At 42.1% G+C, this 18,912-nt stretch overlaps 1 protein-coding gene across 1 annotated transcript in view; it reads right to left on the reverse strand.

The window, feature by feature from the left end:
* COPG1 (COPI coat complex subunit gamma 1) overlaps positions 1–18,912 on the reverse strand; it is a 1,279,491-nt gene that overhangs the window by 521,285 nt on the left and 739,294 nt on the right. The window contains exon 13 of the mRNA XM_044078421.1: positions 17,255–17,350. Within this exon, the coding sequence (XP_043934356.1) occupies positions 17,255–17,350 (96 nt within the window). The remainder of the gene's footprint in view (positions 1–17,254; positions 17,351–18,912) is intronic.

An 18,912-nucleotide genomic window follows, 5' to 3' on the forward strand; every position in this document is an offset into this window, starting at 1 on the left:
AAAGTGTTCATGTAACTATTTTTACATCGGTGAGAGTAAAAGAAGTTTAAGTGAAAGAATAAAAGAACATGTTATGGACATAAAAGATAATAAGTCCCGTAGCATATCACTTTAACACAGTACATATGGGCAATATTGACAGTTTAGAGGTAACAGTTTTGGAACATTTTTTTGTATTTTACTGGCGATTTATTGAAATATTTATGAAGAAAAAAAAATCAATTTTCATTGTTAAATATAATACTATGCAGCCCAACGGGCTAAACAAAGAATGTCATTGGCAGAGTTTTGTTTGATTTCTATGTTTCAGTTTTAAGTAATGTAGATTCTGCTTTAAATGTCTTAATTGATTCATTAATTGCAATAGATTTAGATATAAATAGGTATGCTGTGAGCTGGCATTTTACTCTGTAAAGGCTGTTACGGTTGAGGCGCTAGGAGTTTTTATGGTGTAATTTTCACTGTTTACTTTGTTGTCAAATTCGCTGCGGAATTAAACAGGCTTTTATTCAGAAGAAGGTGTTACTGGTTTCTGAGACGTGGTAAAATAATCTGACAAGACTATTGCACTGGGGATTATGCAAACATTATGGTACTGATGTGGCTGAAAAACAGTGGAAACATGAGCCACAAAACATCATAGAAAATGATGAAGTTTATTTCATGTGGGATCACCCATTACCAACAGTTCAAAAGATAGATGCTAGAAAACCAGATATAGTGGTCCAAAAAAGAAGACAAAAGTAACAATGATAACTGAAATCTCCGCACCGAGTGACTACAGTGTCTTGCGTACAGACAGACACAAAGTCATAAAATACCAAGATCTGCAGGCGGAAACAACAGCAATGTGGAAGAAAGATACTCATACAGCTCCAATAGTATTAAGACCAATGGGGCTTATAAAAAATAAAAAAGAATCTATAATCATATTTAGATATGTTACCAATTCATGTAAACCTATACGAATTGCAGGAGGAGTCACTACTGGGCACATTGCGGGTGCCGCAAAGAGCATTTCTGGCTGACATCAAAGACTAAAACAATACTAATTTCATGAACTTTAATTGTACCTTGACTTAGGAATGGGGTCCATTCATGTCTTAGTATTAGAAACCCAAAAAGATTTGAAGAAATTAAAAAAGGGAGATAGAATCCCAGAATTTCAGGTGATAAGACACAAGACTGGAAGTCAGTGGGAAAGCCAAAGGGATAAGGGAACCTGGCATGGGGGTAAGGGAGTGGGGCAAGGTGTCAAAAAGAAGCAGGCTTGCCAGACAGAGGAGAGTTCTGAACCACAGGAGCCTGAGAAAACTTAGCAGGAGGAGCTCATCTACTACTCTTGTTGCCTTTAGTGGCTTGACAAGTCTGCTTGAGAACAAAATCAGACCTAGTAGGGTAGTACCTCTGGAACTTAGGGACAGGGGACACAAAAATAGGTTTAAGCTACTGCAAAACTTTTCCTGAAGAGACAATGTATCAGCAGCAGCAGTCCCAAAGAGATTTTTATTACCCAAAGGAACATCCAGCAACTTGACCTTAATGTTTTCAGGTAATGACTGTAGGCAACGCCAAGAACAATTCCACATAACAGATGCAAAGGAGGCAGCTCTGAAAAAGGCATGAACCGCAGCATAGCTTCACTTGACAGAGTGACAAGCCACCTGAGAGGTAGCACCCAAAATGTTTCAGAATTAGGGAGGCAGGAAATAACCTGACAGCCCTGGGCAATGAAGGCCACAGCATATCTGGTCATGTGGGTCTGCTAATTGATGGTCCAAAAGGCCAATGTAGAAGCAGTCCAATGACCTGGACCAGCTCATTCTTAACCCCACTAGAGGAAGCAAAATCCTTGACCTGGTTATTACAAACATGGGCAACAGTTGCTCTACATCAATAGTCAATTCCTCCCTGATTAGATCAGACCACAAACTAATCACCATGGAAATCGACATCTCACCCCCCCCCCCCCCCCCACAAAGGTAACCACCATGAAAAACTTCTCCAAAGCTGACTTTGGGCTCCTAAAACAGAGGTGGCTAACTTCACCGCACCCATGTCAATGGAAAAGAGATGCATGACTGCCGAATCACGCATCGATGCACTGTACGATCACGTACAGAAATGCATGGAACTAGCCATACCAAACAGAACCAAGACGCTCTTCTCCAAAAAAAGGAAGCCAATCTGGTGGTACCCTGCCATTAATAAACTCTACAACAGAAGGCAGAAACAGTTGCAGAAAAAGGTGAAGTCCCAAGACTGGAAAAACTCCCTTAATAGCCTCAACAAAAAGATGAGATCCCTCATCAAAACCTCTAAAGCCAGTTATGAAGGCAGAATTGCGGCAGATACTAAAAACAACCACATAGCCTTCTATAGTTATATCAAGAATCTCCACGGCAATACCCAGGTTTCCTCTGAGTTATGGCACAATGGTACCTCCTATACTGAGCCTACAAATATTGCCAACACACTGGCCGACAGATTCAGTGCCAACTTTACCCCTCTCTCCCCCCCCTAGAGGACCAATCACAATACCGGAGGAATGCCAGGCACCCAGCATTACTGCAGCACAGGTTAAAGCTGCATTGTCCAAGGCCAAGAAAACAGCTTCCATGTGACCTGACAAAATCCCTGGATGAACTACAAAGTGAACTGGCACCACGTGTGTGCCTGGTTCAATCATAGCCTCACCTCAGGCTTTGTGCCTACCGAGTGGCGCACTGCTACAGTCATCCCTCTCCATAAAGGGGAAGCGACTACAGACCCTGGGAATCATCACCCCATTAACCTGATGAGTCTGATATGTAAGGCTATGGAGCACATCATCATGGACCTAATTAACAAGGATATAGGGAATCTCCAAACTCTAAATCCCACACAGTTTGGTTTTGTGAAAGGTAGATCATGCCTGCTCAACCTGGTTGACTTCTGTGAGTCAGTCACTAGAGCTGTGGATGAGGGCAAGGCAGCTCATACAGCCTACCTCGATCTGGCCAAGGCCTTTGATACCATTCCCCACTCAGGAATTATTGATAAACTCACCAAACTAGGCATCAACCCCTATATCACTAGGTGGGTTGCAAATTGGCTCACAGATGGAACCCACAGTGTGAAAGTAGTGGACTCCAATTCAGACTGCCGACCACTCACGAGTGGAGTCCCACAGGGCTCGGTCCTGGGTCCTTTCCTGTTTGGCATCTACTTCTCAGAAGCCCAGGCCAAAAAGGAGCGACTCTGGCTGACCAAGTTCGCAGACGAATGCAAGCTGGGAGCCATTGTTAACTCCCCAAGTGATGTAGACATCCTACAGAAAGGCCTCACTGAGACCAATGACTGGTGTTGAAACCATGGGCTTAAACTTAATGCCAAAAAATGCGTAGTTATCCCCTTTGGGAAAAACTCAGTTCTCACTAATTACCACATCGATGGGAGTCCATTGAACATTGAAGGCATTATAAGAGTTCTGGGGACACAGGTTAACAGCAACCTCTCCTTTGACCACCACATTGCCACTGTGGTCAGAAAGTCCTTCTATGTGGCACATCTCATTACCAAGGGTTTTGCATCCAGGAAGAAAGAGGTCATAGTCTCTCTCTCTACTCTTCCCTCATTATGACAGTCATTGAGTATAATGCCCCATTTGGCATGTACCTCACTAGACCACAAGCAACAGCTGGAAAGGCCACAAAAGTACCAAAGAGGATCCTAGGCCTTAAACACATGTCCTACATGGACAGGCTCAAAAAACTCCAGCTATTCTATGTCTCATATCATCTACTAAGAAGAAATCTCTGCTTGACTTACAAAGCCATGTCAGACCCAGCTCTGTTAGAAATGCTACATCCTCCGCACTACATGCTCCAGAGACCTCAACCTGATTACCACAATCAACAGAACATGCTGGAGGGACAGGTTCATAACCCAGAGACTGCCCATGCTCTGGAATAGACTTCCCAAACATGTCAAGCAGAGCACTTCACTGGCCCTCTTGCACAGAAATCTTGATGAGTGGATGGGAAATAGAAAGTTCTCCCCAGGGATCACTCCAGTGGCTCTACTTGATAGAGGCACTGGAACGAACGTCGGGTGGCATGATGCCAGGGCACTTCTATGGGCTAGGCTTGTAAAGGCTCCAAGGCCATCAGCCTAGTACACATCTAAGAACCAGTATAAAGCTTCTTACCAATTCTCTCCACTGCCCTACTATCCTTATTTAAAGGCAGAAGCTTGGAAGAGGATAAAGGTTTACAGAGGAGACTGACAACACAGCAGAGTCAGCAGATGGGCACAAATAAAAACTGACAATCCTCAGGAAACTTACAGAACCTGTCAGGTTTCTATGGAGCAGGAAGGTGAGACTCGGGATGCTTAGAAGCAGCTATAAGTGGCTACCAAAGCAGCCAACACAGGAGATTCTGCAGAAGGTTTAGGAGTGTCCACCTGAAGCAGCTCATAATACCTTTTCTGGATATCAGGCACTTGAGAAGAATCCCACTTAAAGAATTCCATAATTCTAGCAAAGTTGTTTGTCTTTCAGCTTTTCCTGGTTAGGGGTCACCACAGCAGAACTCCGGTCCACTATTGATTGGCAGTAGATTTTTATGGTGTCAAGTTGCCAGCTCGACGCCCAACCTTCAATGAAGGCACACCCATTCACACATCTCGGAATGCCACTCGACCCGCGGGGAGGACATGCAGACTCCACACAGAAGGCACTCCCCGCACTCTAGTCGAGAACGGGAGAATCTCTTGTTGTGAGGCAACAACGCTACTGCTGCACCACCGCAGATCTCTAGTGTCTCCAAAAGACAATTCCTCAAAAGGAGACTCGGGACTAATGGACTTTTCTTCAGAACTGTAAGCCAAAGGTGAAGGCATCTGGGAAGAGTAAGACAAGGACCCATTATCAGACTCTGAATCCTCATCTAAAGAATCGGGTTCCCTAGTCTATTTATTTATTTATGCTACATTTGTTGACCAGGATAGGCCGACTGGATATATGTCCATTTTCAGCGGAGGCCCGTGGAGAAAAGCTCCATATACCAAAAAAGAAACAGTACATACATCTCTGAGTGATAAACTCAGGCAGACATGTTAAGAAAAATATAGACAAAGAATACAGGCAGATATCAATATACATAATGTGTAGACTTGCATCTGATTGGCAGAGACGTATCAGAAAATGTGAACATAGAATACTATCAGATTTCATAATTCACAATGCTTAGACATTCAAATGCTATGAGGCATAGATACTTGGCTAAACAGCAGGTTGGGTAGCAAAACATGTATTAGTGAAGTTGTTAGTCAGGTTTAGAACAAGAGCACAGCCAATGAGATGTGAGGTATTTTTTGAGTTCTCTTTTAAATAGGGGTAGTGAGGTTTCCTGGGTAATGGTAGTGGGGAGTAGATTCCAGATTTTACCGGTTGAGTTGGCAAATATAGCATTGCCTGCAGAGTTGTTGGATTTTTGGGTCAGTATCAACAGTTTATCAGCTGAGTGTAATGGCTTGGGGGCACTATGAGGGGTGAGAATATTTTTGAGGGCAGGGGTGTTATCAGATTGATGGAGCATTTTATGCGCTACTATAAGCTGGTTGAACTGTAGAAGGGTAGGATACTCTAGCCATCCCAGTGCTTTGAGGTTCTGGCAATGGTGGGTCCTAAAAGCCATGCCAGTAGTGAATCTGGCTATATGATTGTAACATCCTGATAATTTGTTGAGATAAGTTTTGGATAGGTTGCTGAGTACAGGGGAGGCATACATAATGGTAGAGAGGAGGTGTGATCTTGCAATAACTACCCTAGCTTGGGGGGGGGGGAGGTTTGGCTCTGTACAGGGAGCCAAGTTTTTTGTTGATGGACTTAATAGTGTGATTTACATGTTTATCAAATTTAAGGTTGTTGTCTATTATTACACCTGGAAGATTTGTATGGTCATCAGGGGAGATAATGGTGTCATTGCTAGATTTGATGTTGAAGGAAGGAGTCTATCTGGAAGGAGTTGAAGTCCAAGGGGGAAAAGGCACAGAAATCCCTTCGGGAGGCTTCATAGCCATTAAGTGATTAAACTGATCATCAGTAAACTCCTGCCATTCTCTTTGAGGATCCTTAGGGCACACAGAAGTATGCTTAGTCTTCTGCTTTTTTTTGGTCGGGACATCAGCCTTACCAAACAGCAGAGGTTCCAACCCTTTATAAGATTTTATAAGAACCTCTTCCCTGACCAAAATGTGCAGAATCTGTCTAGGACCCTCTGCAGTTCCCCTTGACATCCAGAGAAGACACCTGCAAAGCCTCAGTGGACACATGAAAGCAGGGATCCATGGCAGCCTCTGATGGGTTGTGGCAGAAGAATCAGACTTAGACACTAGATGGCCTATAGAGCTATTACTCGGTTCTAGAGAAACAACCCGTGGAGACTGGACAGTCAAAGAATCCGTCCAATTTATTCAGCACAGCAAAGGGCATTCAGACCGATGAGTGATGAGGGTGTTCGGACCGGTGGCAAAGAAATTCACTGTAACTACGTCCGTACATCATGTTTATGCTCTACATCATGTACAGGAAGCATATGTGTGAAGTACAGCGCCTACAAAATCTAAAGGCTTTGGTATACTGGCTGAATGTTGAGCTATCCTTGGCAGCAGAACCCTAGGGTGAAAAATACTCCATCAGTGATATAGAAGGACAGTTTAAACTCTAGGGTCGCACAACCACATAGGTAGGGAAAACTCCTGATTTATGTTGAGGTTAATTTCCTGAAGTTTAACTATAACAATTCAGCCAACTACACTACTAATGAATTTTCTTTAAATTTTAGCACACAATAAATGCATGCAATGAACAATGATAAAACATCTATATTCAAATATATGCACACACAGTCTCTCTCTCTCTCTCTCTATATATATATATATATATATATATATATACATACATATACACACATGTATATATCTCTATATTATATACGTATGTGTATACATACATATATATATATATATATATATATATATATATACACACACACACACACACACACACACACACACACACACACATGCATACACTCACAGATGCACACGTGTGTGTGTGTGTGTGTGTGTGTGTTTTGCTCATGCAACTGGAACGCCCCAAGAAATACCTTACTACAAGGGCTAAACAATATGTCCTACATGGACTGACTCAAAGCCTTGTCACTGTACTTGGTATCCTACAGACTGCTAAGAGGTGACCTGTGTCTGGCATCCAAGGCATCCTTCGACCCAATAATGCATTACTTGCACAGCAGCAAGTCAAACAGCATCAGAATTACTCTGTCTAAGGATCTAAACCTCTTCTGCAACATCAACAGAACAGTTTGGAGGGACACTGTCTCAGAGAGGATACCATTGCACTGGAACAGACTCCCCATCTACAGAAAACAAAGCTCACCTTAGTCCATATTCAAATGCAACTTGGATCTATGGATGCGAAACAGAAAACTTACCCATGACTGCCCCTTACAATACTACTTGAGAAAGGCAGCTTCTAAATGCTTTACCCCCATACATTGTTCCTCTCAAAAGAGCTATGGTATGATCCCAGTTATTCGCGTTAGGGGTATATATTATAGGATCATAAGAGATTACTATGTTAATGGCCTTAGAGACTTTTTCAGCCTAGCCATTCAGGCCCCAATTTTTCCCAATTATCAATGCCCATGGGCTAGAACTGCTTTGGTACATGCATGCAGCCTTAGGGATCTACAGACTGCCTCATCGATAAAGGCCACAGGTGACAAGCTGGGGTGAATTTAGAATAACGCCTCATAACAGACACACAGGCAGTAGCTCTGGAAGAGGTATGAGCAGCATCATAGTTACACTTGATAGAGTGGCAAGCTCTGTTTCACATGAATGGGGAGTCAGTTCTAGAGAAGAGGTAATCTCCGAGACACATGCTTGTCCCTCCAACATGTTTTGTTTATGTTACAGATGAGGTTTAGATCCTTAGATCGTGTATTCCTGGTGCCATTTGTTTTGCAAATGTGTAGCAGATTCATCAAGACTGGCTCAGAGAATGCCTTGTAGGTTAGGCATAGATTGCCCCTCAGTAGTCTGTAAGAGGCAAGGTACAGGGACAAGGCTTTGACGCATTCTGTATAGGTCTTATTAACACCCTGTATCCTTTTAGTGAGGAACCTCTGCAGATGCTCCAACAGTTGGAAATGCCTGGTCAGGTACAAGCTGAAGTGTGCATTGTATTCTATTATTGGTCTAATGAGGGCAGAGTATAATGAGACTATGATCTCAGCAGATCCGGATGCCATGTTCTTACTTATAAGTTGTGCCAATTAGAAGGACTTTCTCACCACGCATAGTGATCAAAGTTCAGGTTACTGTCAACCTGAGTTCAAACCACTTACTACTGGGTCTACTCTTAGGGGAGCTTTATTAATGCTTAAATTTGCAGGGGTGATAGTTTCCCAAAGGGCATAATTATGCATTATTTGGACAGAGTTTCCCAAAAGACATAATAATGCATTATTTGCACAGAGTTTAAGCCATGGTTCTTGCACCCATTGTCAGTTTCAGAACTTCCTGGAGGATATCTACTATTATTGTATGGAGGATTCAATAACTGCACCCAGCTTGCAGGTGTCAGCAAATTTGTTCAGCCAAAGGCTCTCTACATTTCTTTTTACCTCAGAGAAATATATTCCAAACAGGAGAGGTCCCAGTACTGAGCCCTGTGAGACACCATTGGTAACCTTGTTGAAGGTGGATTCCTCCAACTTAACTTCAAGTGATCTATCTGTGAGCCATTTAGCTATCCATCAGGTGGCATAGGGATTTATGCCCAAATCTGTGACTTTGTCTATACCAGAGAATGTGCAGAATGTCTTTGCCAGGTCAGGTTAGGCAGTATGTACAGTTTCTCCTTTGTCCATGGCTCTAGTGACCTTCTGGAATAAGTCAACCAAGTTTAGTAGGTATGACCTGCCCCTGACAAAACTGAAGTGGGATGGGTCTAGTGTTTTAAGATTTCCTATGCCTTAGTTTATCTGGTCCACAATAATTCTTTCCATGGCCTTGCATGCAAGACTAGTCAAACTTATGTGTCTGTAGTTCCCTGGGTCTGTTGATGGTCTGCCTTTGTGTACAGGGATGACCGCTCCAGTCCTCCATTCTCTAGCGATGAAATCTGTCTGGAGGTTGCAGATAAACAGATATTCTACTGGGTAAGACAGGTAATGCTTCAAGCTATTTATGAGGCATCCTGGGATACTGTCAGGACCCACTGATGCAATGTTTTTAGCTCTGAAGAGTGCAGTGAGGACCTGCTCTTTAGTGATAGTGGGGGAAGAAATGGTAAAGGGTATTTCCTAGGGGAAAATGGGGATGACAAAAAAGACCATAGTGAAGAACTTCTCTAAAGCAAACTTCACACTACTCAAGACTGGTGTGGTATCCTTCAAGGCCCCTGAGCCAGTGGAAACCACAACCCAAGCTGCGGAAGCCCTTACAAATGCCTTCTATGAACACCTCCAGGACTGCATGGATCAGGTAATCCCAAATAAAACCAAGACTCTTTCCACAAAGGGCAAACGTCCAGTCTGGTGGACCCCAGCCATTAACAAACTTTACAATAAGAGGAGAAAGCTATTACACGATAGAACAAAATCCATAAAAGGGAAGTCACCCCTGATCATTATTAGTAAAAAAATACGAGCACTCATAAAATCAACTAAGGCCAATTTTGAGAGAAAAATTGCCATGGATTCAAAGGACAATCATAAGGCCTTTTTCAGCTATGTTAGGAACCTGGGTGGAAACTCCCAGATATGCTCAGAATTAGTCCAAAATGATACAAAAATCACTGAACCCACAGACATTGCCAACATACTGGCAGACAGGTTCAGTGCAAACTTCACCCCTCTCCCCTAAAGGAGAGATAACTATCCCAGCCGAGTGTAGCCTCCCGGACATCTCAAATGCGCAGGTGAAAGCTGCTCTCTCTAAAGCTAAAAACACAGCATCAATGGGACCGGATGGTGTCCCCGGCTGTGTGCTACACGAGCTAAATGAGGAATTAAACCCGCACATAAGGCAGCTGTTTAATCTCAGCCTTACCACAGGATACGTGCCCAAAGAGTGGCGTCGGCAACTGTTGTCCCACTCCACAAAGGCGGCGCCTCACGGACCCTGGTAATTACCGCCCCATAAGCTTAACAAGTCTAGTCTGCAAAGCTATGGAGAGGATCATAATGGAGCTCATAAACAAAGATATAGGGGACTTGCAGACATTGGACCCGACCCAGTTTGGCTTTGTCAAGGGAAGATCATGCCTTTTGAACTTGGTCGACTTCTTGAAACAGTCACCAAGGCCATTGATGAGGAAAGGCAGTCCATACAGCCTACCTTGACCTTGCAAAGGCTTCGACACAATACCCCACTCGGGTATTGTAGAAAAACTTACCAGCTTAAATGTAAACCCATATGTCACAAGATGGGTTGCAAACTGGCTTAAGGACAGAACCCACAGGGTTAGAGTTGCTGGCGCTGTGTCAGACTCCAAGCCGGTCACAAGTGGTGTCCCACAAGGCTCGGTCCTTGGCCCCCTATTGTTTGGCATCTACTTCTCAGAAGTACAGGCCAACATAGGAGGACTTTGGCTGACAAAGTTTGCAGACGACTGCAAACTGGGCGCCATAGTGGAAAGTGCATCAGACACGGATATCATTCAGAAGGGACTCACGGAAACAGATAGCTGGTGCCAGAGCCATGGCCTGAAGTTAAACGCCAAAAAATGTATAGTCATACCCATCGGGAAAAACAAGGTAACCCCAAGCTACCATATAGGTGGCAATCCACTAAGCACAGAAGAGGTTATCAGGGACCTGGGGACCCAGGTTGACAGTGGCCTTTCTTTTGACACTCACATTGCTAAAGTGGTTAAAAAGACCTTCTACATTGCCCACCTGATCATGAAGGGATTCACATCCAGATCTAGTGAGGTTATTGTTCCCCTGTGCTCTTCACTTATCAGACCAATGATCGAGTACAATGCCCCATTCGGGATGTATCTCACCCGACATCTGCAGCAAATGGAGAGACCCCAAAAGTTCCTCACCAAAAGGATAAAGGGACTCCAAAATCTGTCATATGCTGCCAGATTGAAGAAACTCCAGCTCTATTCAGTCGCATACCGTCTGCTCAGAGGTGACATGTGCCTGACATACAAGGCCATGTCCAACCGGAATTAATGGACATGCTCCACCTCAAAAATCCAAATCCACCAAAACCACTAGAGCAAGCGACTTAAACCTTAGCACGGATATAAATAGGACGTGCTGGAGGGATAGATTTATCACTCAGAGACTCCCTATGCTGTGGAATAAAATCCCGGTCCATGTGAGGCAGAGCACCTCGCTGACTCTGTTCAAGAGAAATCTAGACCTGTGGATGGGAGATCGTAGGTTTACCCCGGGAATCATCTCTGTGTCACTGCTGGACAGAGGCACAACAAACTAATGGGCACAGTATTTTTTCATATAAGGGGTGGCGTAAGCCACAAAAATTTGGGCTAGGCTTAAAATGCCTTAGGGCAGATAGCCTAGTATAAACCTATGAACCTAAAACTGGAGCTAAATTTATCGGCCAGTGAATTTGCTATGTCACCTGGTTCAGTATAGGAACTTCCATTAACAATTAGTGCAGCACACTGTTGCGTGTTGCCTTTAAAGTTGTGTACATAACTGAAAAATGCCTTATGGTTATCCTTGGCATAACTGAAAAATGCCTTATGGTTATCCTTGGCCTGGGAGGCTATTTTTGCCTCAAAGTTGGCTTTGGTGGACTTGATTAGTCCTGCGAACTGCTTGCAGAGACTGAGGGAGTTTTTTTGTCTTTTGGACATATCCCTTGCTATTTTTGGACAGGTTTTTCTTTCTTTTGTTGTGCTACCTATTTAGGAGGGCATGTTTTTGGAGTGTGCCCCAAGTTTATTTTGGTTTGGTACTACAGTTTCTATACAGATATTTACATGTTTGCACAGGGTTTCTGTACACACTTCTACACAGGCCATCATGTTCTCTGAGTTTTCAGCAGTGAAGTAGCTTGGAATTTAGCTATGCCTTCACGTAATAGGATGTAGGTAGCTTTGGAAAAGTTCTTAAAGGTTTTGGGGTTTGCTGGGAGTTCAGCCTTGATATTTATTTTGAGGGTTACTGCTTTCTGATTTGATCTGACCAGTGAAGACATCACAGAATGGGAGGGGGGTTCCCTCATATTTGTGAATACCAGATCTAGGGTATTTGCACCCCAGTAAATACACAAGCTAGCTGCTCCAGGAAGTTTGCATTGACAAAACCCAGGAATCTTTCAGCCTGCATGACAATAGTCATCTTACAGTGGAATGGTTGAAATCAGCCATGAATATAGTGTTAGGCTCAATTGTGAGTGACTAGTGCATTCAAGTATGTGGTATGGTTATCCTGGGTCATAGTCAAGGACCTATAGCTAGTAAGGATATTGTACTGAACTTTATCTAAGGTTAATCAGACATGGAGTAGCTCAAATATGCAATATTGTTTGACTGATCTTGAGGTGTGCTTCCTTTTTATGTAGACTGTTACCATACCTCACAAGTGTCCAGATTTTTGCAGAATGTCCAGATTTTTCCCTCATATTTTTGGTCTGTTCTTCATAAAATTTATAATTTTCTGGCAAATTACTGGGATGATCTGAGGACTGAAGTCACTAAATAATGATATACATTTGTGTTTCAGATTTCACACCCATCAGACAAAATGCATGCTCAGACAATTCCTGTTATTATAGCAACTTTCTAAGTTAATAAGAGCAGTATTTAAAATCTGTCCCTATTTTTGGGCCTTTGTCCCCCCCCTCCCCCATTCTGTTAGGCTCTGTCCAGATTTTTTGCACTAAGAGGTTGAGAGGTATGACTGATACACCTCCACCGCCTGTCCCTTCTTGTGTGGTAGCTGGTCTGAATGTGTGGAAGGCATTATAGCCTTGAAGTGCTTGGGTGCTTTCCATGGCTTAAAACCATGTTTCAGTAACTGCACGGATGTCAACACTTTCCAGTTTGAGGAATGTTTCCAGGGAGTGGAGCTTCTTGTTGAGACTCCTAGCAATGAGCAGTAACACCTTTAGTATATCTTGTATAGAATTTACTATGCTGGAAGGTTTATCAGATTGGCATTGTCTACAGAACGCACTGCAGGGGGTGGATAATGTTTTAGCCAATATCCAAAAGCTTACTGGGGGCAGGTGCCGACCATCTCTGGCAAAACAGTGTGGCCTGTCGATCATGTCCTCCCAAGCTGACAAATACTGGATCCCTTTAGAAAGCCACAAGTAACTAAGACTATTGTTAAAGTCAATCATCTTCTGTTTACATTGTGGTATCATTCATGGAGAAGGCAGACTGCTGTTCAATGCTAGGCTCATACCTGCATGGGACACACAGCCTTAAAGCTCTAGCATGTCTCTCTTCATATAGTCCAGGGAGGTATGTCTCAGGTCATTAACATCTACATGGACTGACACAGTGATACTGCTAGTTGAGATTCAATGTCCTGAGTGCATGTGTGATCTGGCAGATCATTGCCCCTGGCAGGCAACTGGCCATGACTCTTTCCTTGTTAAGCCTGGTGAGAGGCATATCAGTGTGTCTCATGACAGTCTCTCCAATGCCCAATATATTGGACTGTGTGGGAGTTTGCCTTAATGGTTTTGAGGCTGAAACATTGTGAAATGTTGTTGTGTGTGTCCTGGGGAGTTTTGTCTTTCTAGAGTGTTTGGGAAGTTGTAGATGTCAGTGTATGGGATGTCTTTGAGGTTTCAATAGACTGCATTTAAGAGCCTCAGCATGGTGAGTTTATGTGGCTGATCTATAGTGGGTATACTGTGGGCAGTATGACAAGCTATTTGGAGACAGGAGTGTCTGTATGTGAGAGCTTTGCCTCCAAAGACATAGTATAATTACATCTCTCCCATACTGTATCAATCTGCTTAAGAATAAGGTGATTGTCAGTATACATGAGACAATTGCTACATTGTCTCAAGATGCCCATTTCCAGCAGGCTGGCTACAAAGACAATAGGAAAGAGCACATCCATGGCTGTGGACCCTCTTTTTTTTATCTATGAGGGGTGGTGGTACAATCAGGGTTTAGAGTTGTTGGGCTGGGAGCAGAGGTCGAGAATTGATCTAAAATAACAATATTGAGGTAATGCTTCTCAGCAGGCAAACTAGCTGCTCTACACTCAGCTAGATATGTGAGAAAATAGCAAAGTTTTATATGGAAAAGTACATCTCTAGGTGCATGCTTCTATACAGGGCACTACAACCACTGTTACACAGTTTAGCACAGGTTACAGCAGATGAGTTAGAGAGAGGAATCCAATCACTAAACAGTAACAATGCAGTACAAGTATACACACACACACGCATACATATGTATGTATGTATGTGTATATATATATATATATATATATATATATCGATATATCTATATATATATCTATCTATATATATACATATATATATATATATATATATATATATATATATATATATATATATATATCTATATATATATCTATATATATATATATGCATATACATACACACACACATAGATACATGGGAGCGCTACAGAATCCTGAAAGCCCAAAATCCTGAAGCCCAAAATCCTTTAGACCAAAATCCTGAAAGTTCAAAATACTGAAAACTCAAAATACTGAAAATTCAAAATCCTGAAAACACACAGGATAACAACACTCACTATATTCCAGCACAAGTACATACAGAAACATACTTCCCTTCAACTATATGCAGGGGGGCAAGTCCCCCACACCCCCTGCTACTTAAATATATCAACTCCAAGATTGCACTTCACTACACTAAGTGCAATCTTGGAGTTGATATATTTAAGTAGCAGGGGTGTGGGGGGCACAGCCCCCCACATGGAGGGTGCAGGGGGGCTTGCCCCCATGCTTATACTTGGAGAACAGTAATATAGTTTGTGTTTTATTTGTTTCTGTATGTACTTGTGCTGGAATATAGCGAGTGTTGGTATCCTGTGTGTTTTCAGGATTTTGAACTTTCAGGGTTTTGGTCTTTCAGGATTCTGTAGCGCTCCTATATATATATATATATATATATATATATATATATATATATAAAAAATCTATATACACACATATTTATGCACATATCTCTCTCTCTCTGTATGTGTGCATATATATATATATATATATATATATATATATATATATATGTGTGTGTGTGTGTGTGTATACATACATACACACACATACATATACATGCACACACACGTACGTGTACATATTTAGATAAAAAGATACAAGGCTGAGATCCTGCAGCAATTCACAATTATCTCACTACTGTGAGTGATATTACAAGACTACTCTAGAGTCACTAGACCAAGTAAAATGTAACCAGAAAAAAATGCAGTAGAAATGTAGCAGAAATGTAATAAACAGGGTTCAGATCTTGCAGCAATTCACAAGTCTGTCAACCATAAGAGAGATGATGAAGTCTTTAATGAAGACGAAAGCGCTCAATAAATTTTGTGTTTCGTATAATTAACGCAGTTGTGTTGGTTTGGAATCCTTCTGTAAAGTATTCCTGAAGTGTTTTTTTGTGGTGGTTAGTTTCCGCTTCACTTCGGTGCCTACAGACTTTGGATCAGGATGGATAACTATGGGCTCCAGCTGATTTTTCATAAACAAGATGGCATAAGGATCTGTAGTCACCCCCCCCCCCCGATGGCAGCCAGGGGTACACAACCCAAATACTTTCATACTCAACTGAATTTGAGACTAGCTCAGGCCTGAGCTGTCTGACAGCGAGTTCATCCACCTGCCGGGTCTACGGAAACAACTGAACACCAGCCTTATCTTCAAAAAAGGTCAGGCGTACGACTGGTGTCTAACCAGACTGCTGTTTCCTAGGATCTAGGATGTTTGCGTTAAAAAACTTCTTAAAACATGAGCTGATGCTGCCTATTATTTTTTTGTTTTACTTTCATATTTTACTACAACTCATATTTTAAATACACTGTTATTGGTACACTACTTTATATGAACTGATGTATCTTCAACCTGGTAAAATTTAAAAGGTCATAGACCAACATGTCCTCCAACTGCCTGCCTTGTGTTAATACTGCAATACATACCTATGACTGTAAAGATCATGCTCTCTTGAAGGTAGTCTAGTGAAGAGCTCTTGATCACTAGCATATTCTTGGGTGAGATTTTGACCACAGCATCTGCCTTCCTCTCTTTTAAACAGCTGTGCAGAACCTCTGCCTCTTGCTAAATTTCTCAGCGAGGTGTTCTTCTCTATGTAAGTAATGGCAATATCTATGCAAGTCTTCTCTTACAATCTAAAGGCTACAATGAATCTTAACGGGCTGTCTAAGGTAGGTGCATGGCACAAAGGATCACCCAAAATGAAGGTGGAGCAACTAGTACCCCAGATGCTGGAGAAGACAGGGAGGGTAAAACTGAGTGGCTCACACCAGAGAGGGGTACTCCAATTTGCAGTGCCAGTCACACCTTGCAGTAGGAGTAAACTATGCTGGGACCACAGGACTGAAAAAAGGGAATGACACTACACATCATGTAGTGTTTCATCCTGAAACTAGGGTCAATATGCCACAAAGCATGTGTGTATCAAGAGACCACAGCTGCAGTCCTTACCTTGGCTGTATGCATGTTAGACTGCAAGGTTAGACTCAGTTATTAGAACTTCATCTTCTGGATGTGTCTCTCCTTTCTAATTAACCAGGAGCATTCCCAGTTCAGGATGGGACATCTCAGAGATGTGGCAAAGTGTGTAAGTACCATTAGAGCTACAAAAAACACCTTAATGTTTTGCTGTTAAGGCCTGCAAACAAACTATGGCAATGACTGAACTCAGTAACACTTGAGATGCAAAAACGAACTGCAATACCTATGGAAACAAATGGTTATGTATGCAGTGTACTGCATCTCTTCTTGGGTGTCACTAAACAGACACATATATCCCAATAATCCATTCAGGAGTATCTGCAATGCTAGATCAAAAGCATCAAGATTTGCTACATAAACATTTGACCTGTACACTGCTTAACTAACTGCACTAGCTGCACTTTCTGCTATTATGTGTAACAGCTCATCTCCAAATTCATCTGGGGAAAAAAAATTAATGTTAGTTTTTTTCTTACCTCCTCTCTCAGCATGCTGAATAGGAAGTTCATCATAATTGAGTGCTTTCGTGGATATTTCTGACAAAGAGCACTTATGGCCTGCACCACCACAACCTGTAATATGACAAAATGACTGAGTCAGTACAAGCAATTGACACTGCAGCAAAAATGCTTCCTATGTCAAAATACAACTCCAGAACATATAATTTCTGATCCATCCTGCCAAAGATGTTTAGATATGCCCGTACACAGATGTTACACACACGTATCGGGGAGAGTAGGAAAATAAAAAGTTATACAGGCTACTTAACATAACACTGGATTTCCTAAAGATAACTAGTCAACACATACAAAACATTCTTACATTAAGTGTAACTCTAAAGGCACATCTTCAAAGGAGCATCTCCATTAGATCTGCACTTTATATTACATCAACAATAACACAACGGTAAAACATTGTCTTTCGATTTATTTCTCTTCAGAGGCATTAAAACTGAAGATTTAAAGTGAAACATACATGAAAAGGATCAAATATCCCACGGGTAAAAAGAAGGCATACCCCAAAGGGTCAAACAAAGGGTAAAATGTAGAAAACCAGAGTGGCCTGTTTTCTAAATGAGAAAATTATTAGTGAAACTGCCTCCAATGCAGCAAATCTGGCAATGGCTACTTGATTAGACTTTCATCATGCAACTTCTGAGAATTGCAGACAAAGATAAACTAGAGTTCCCTGGAACAGTGAAAGCTATATCTGGGCCAAAATGGTAGCATGATCATCTCTTGATTTATACTACAGAGGCAGAAATAAGAGTCACTTTACAACTAGCAAGTACTGCTCATGTTGTCCTAGCAGGTAGCTATACAGCTGGTAGAGTTTTAAGAGGTGCTTTATACTGCAGACAAGGTGAACACCTTCAAATTTCCAGAAATGAACACACTACCATTTTCTGAGAGCTGTTTTTTCACTTGGCATTCACCTATCCTTTTTTCTTTGTCTGTACTCTTAATACCAATCCCCGCTAGGGAAGGCAGTCTCTAACTTGCAGTCCAAACTTCTGCTGGGACTCATCCTGCTCCATTACCTTTCCCACAATAACTATTTCATTGCAATATATTGGTTCCCTTGTCAATTTTCTCCAGTAAATCTCAGCCCCCTCATCTATTTTTCTATGCACCTACTTGCAGACAGCCCTATTGCTAAAACTTCTTTTCATCATTCCTGCTTAGTTCTTAAAATTTTTAGTTACTTTATGAAAGTAATAGTTGTGCAAAATCTTACCATAACCATATATATCCTTCTCTTCTATATGCTCCAGTATTCATAATATTAGGGAGTCCGCCTCCTGCTGACTCGTACATCCGGCCAGTATCCAAGTCTTCATGCTACCGCAAGGAACGTGCTACACCGCATAACATAACCCATATGTTAGCCATAAAGAGACATTGGATATAAAGCAGACATCAGCACGCACCTACCAAAGATATGTATTCTGCCCAGCACCAGCCTTAGATACTAGTTGAGTAGCATATCAGCAGGAGAACTAGGCAAGTATCAGGGGGAAGGTCGGGAGGAAGCAATACTGCAGTATACAGAAGAGAAGGACATCTATGGTTATGATAAGATTTTACACAACTGTTCTATTCCCTTCTATTCATATGCTGCAGTATTCATAACA

The sequence above is a fragment of the Protopterus annectens genome, chromosome 7.part0 (genome assembly GCF_019279795.1).
Source record: "Protopterus annectens isolate FY-2018-M chromosome 7.part0, PAN1.0, whole genome shotgun sequence".
NCBI lineage: Eukaryota > Metazoa > Chordata > Ceratodontiformes > Protopteridae > Protopterus > Protopterus annectens.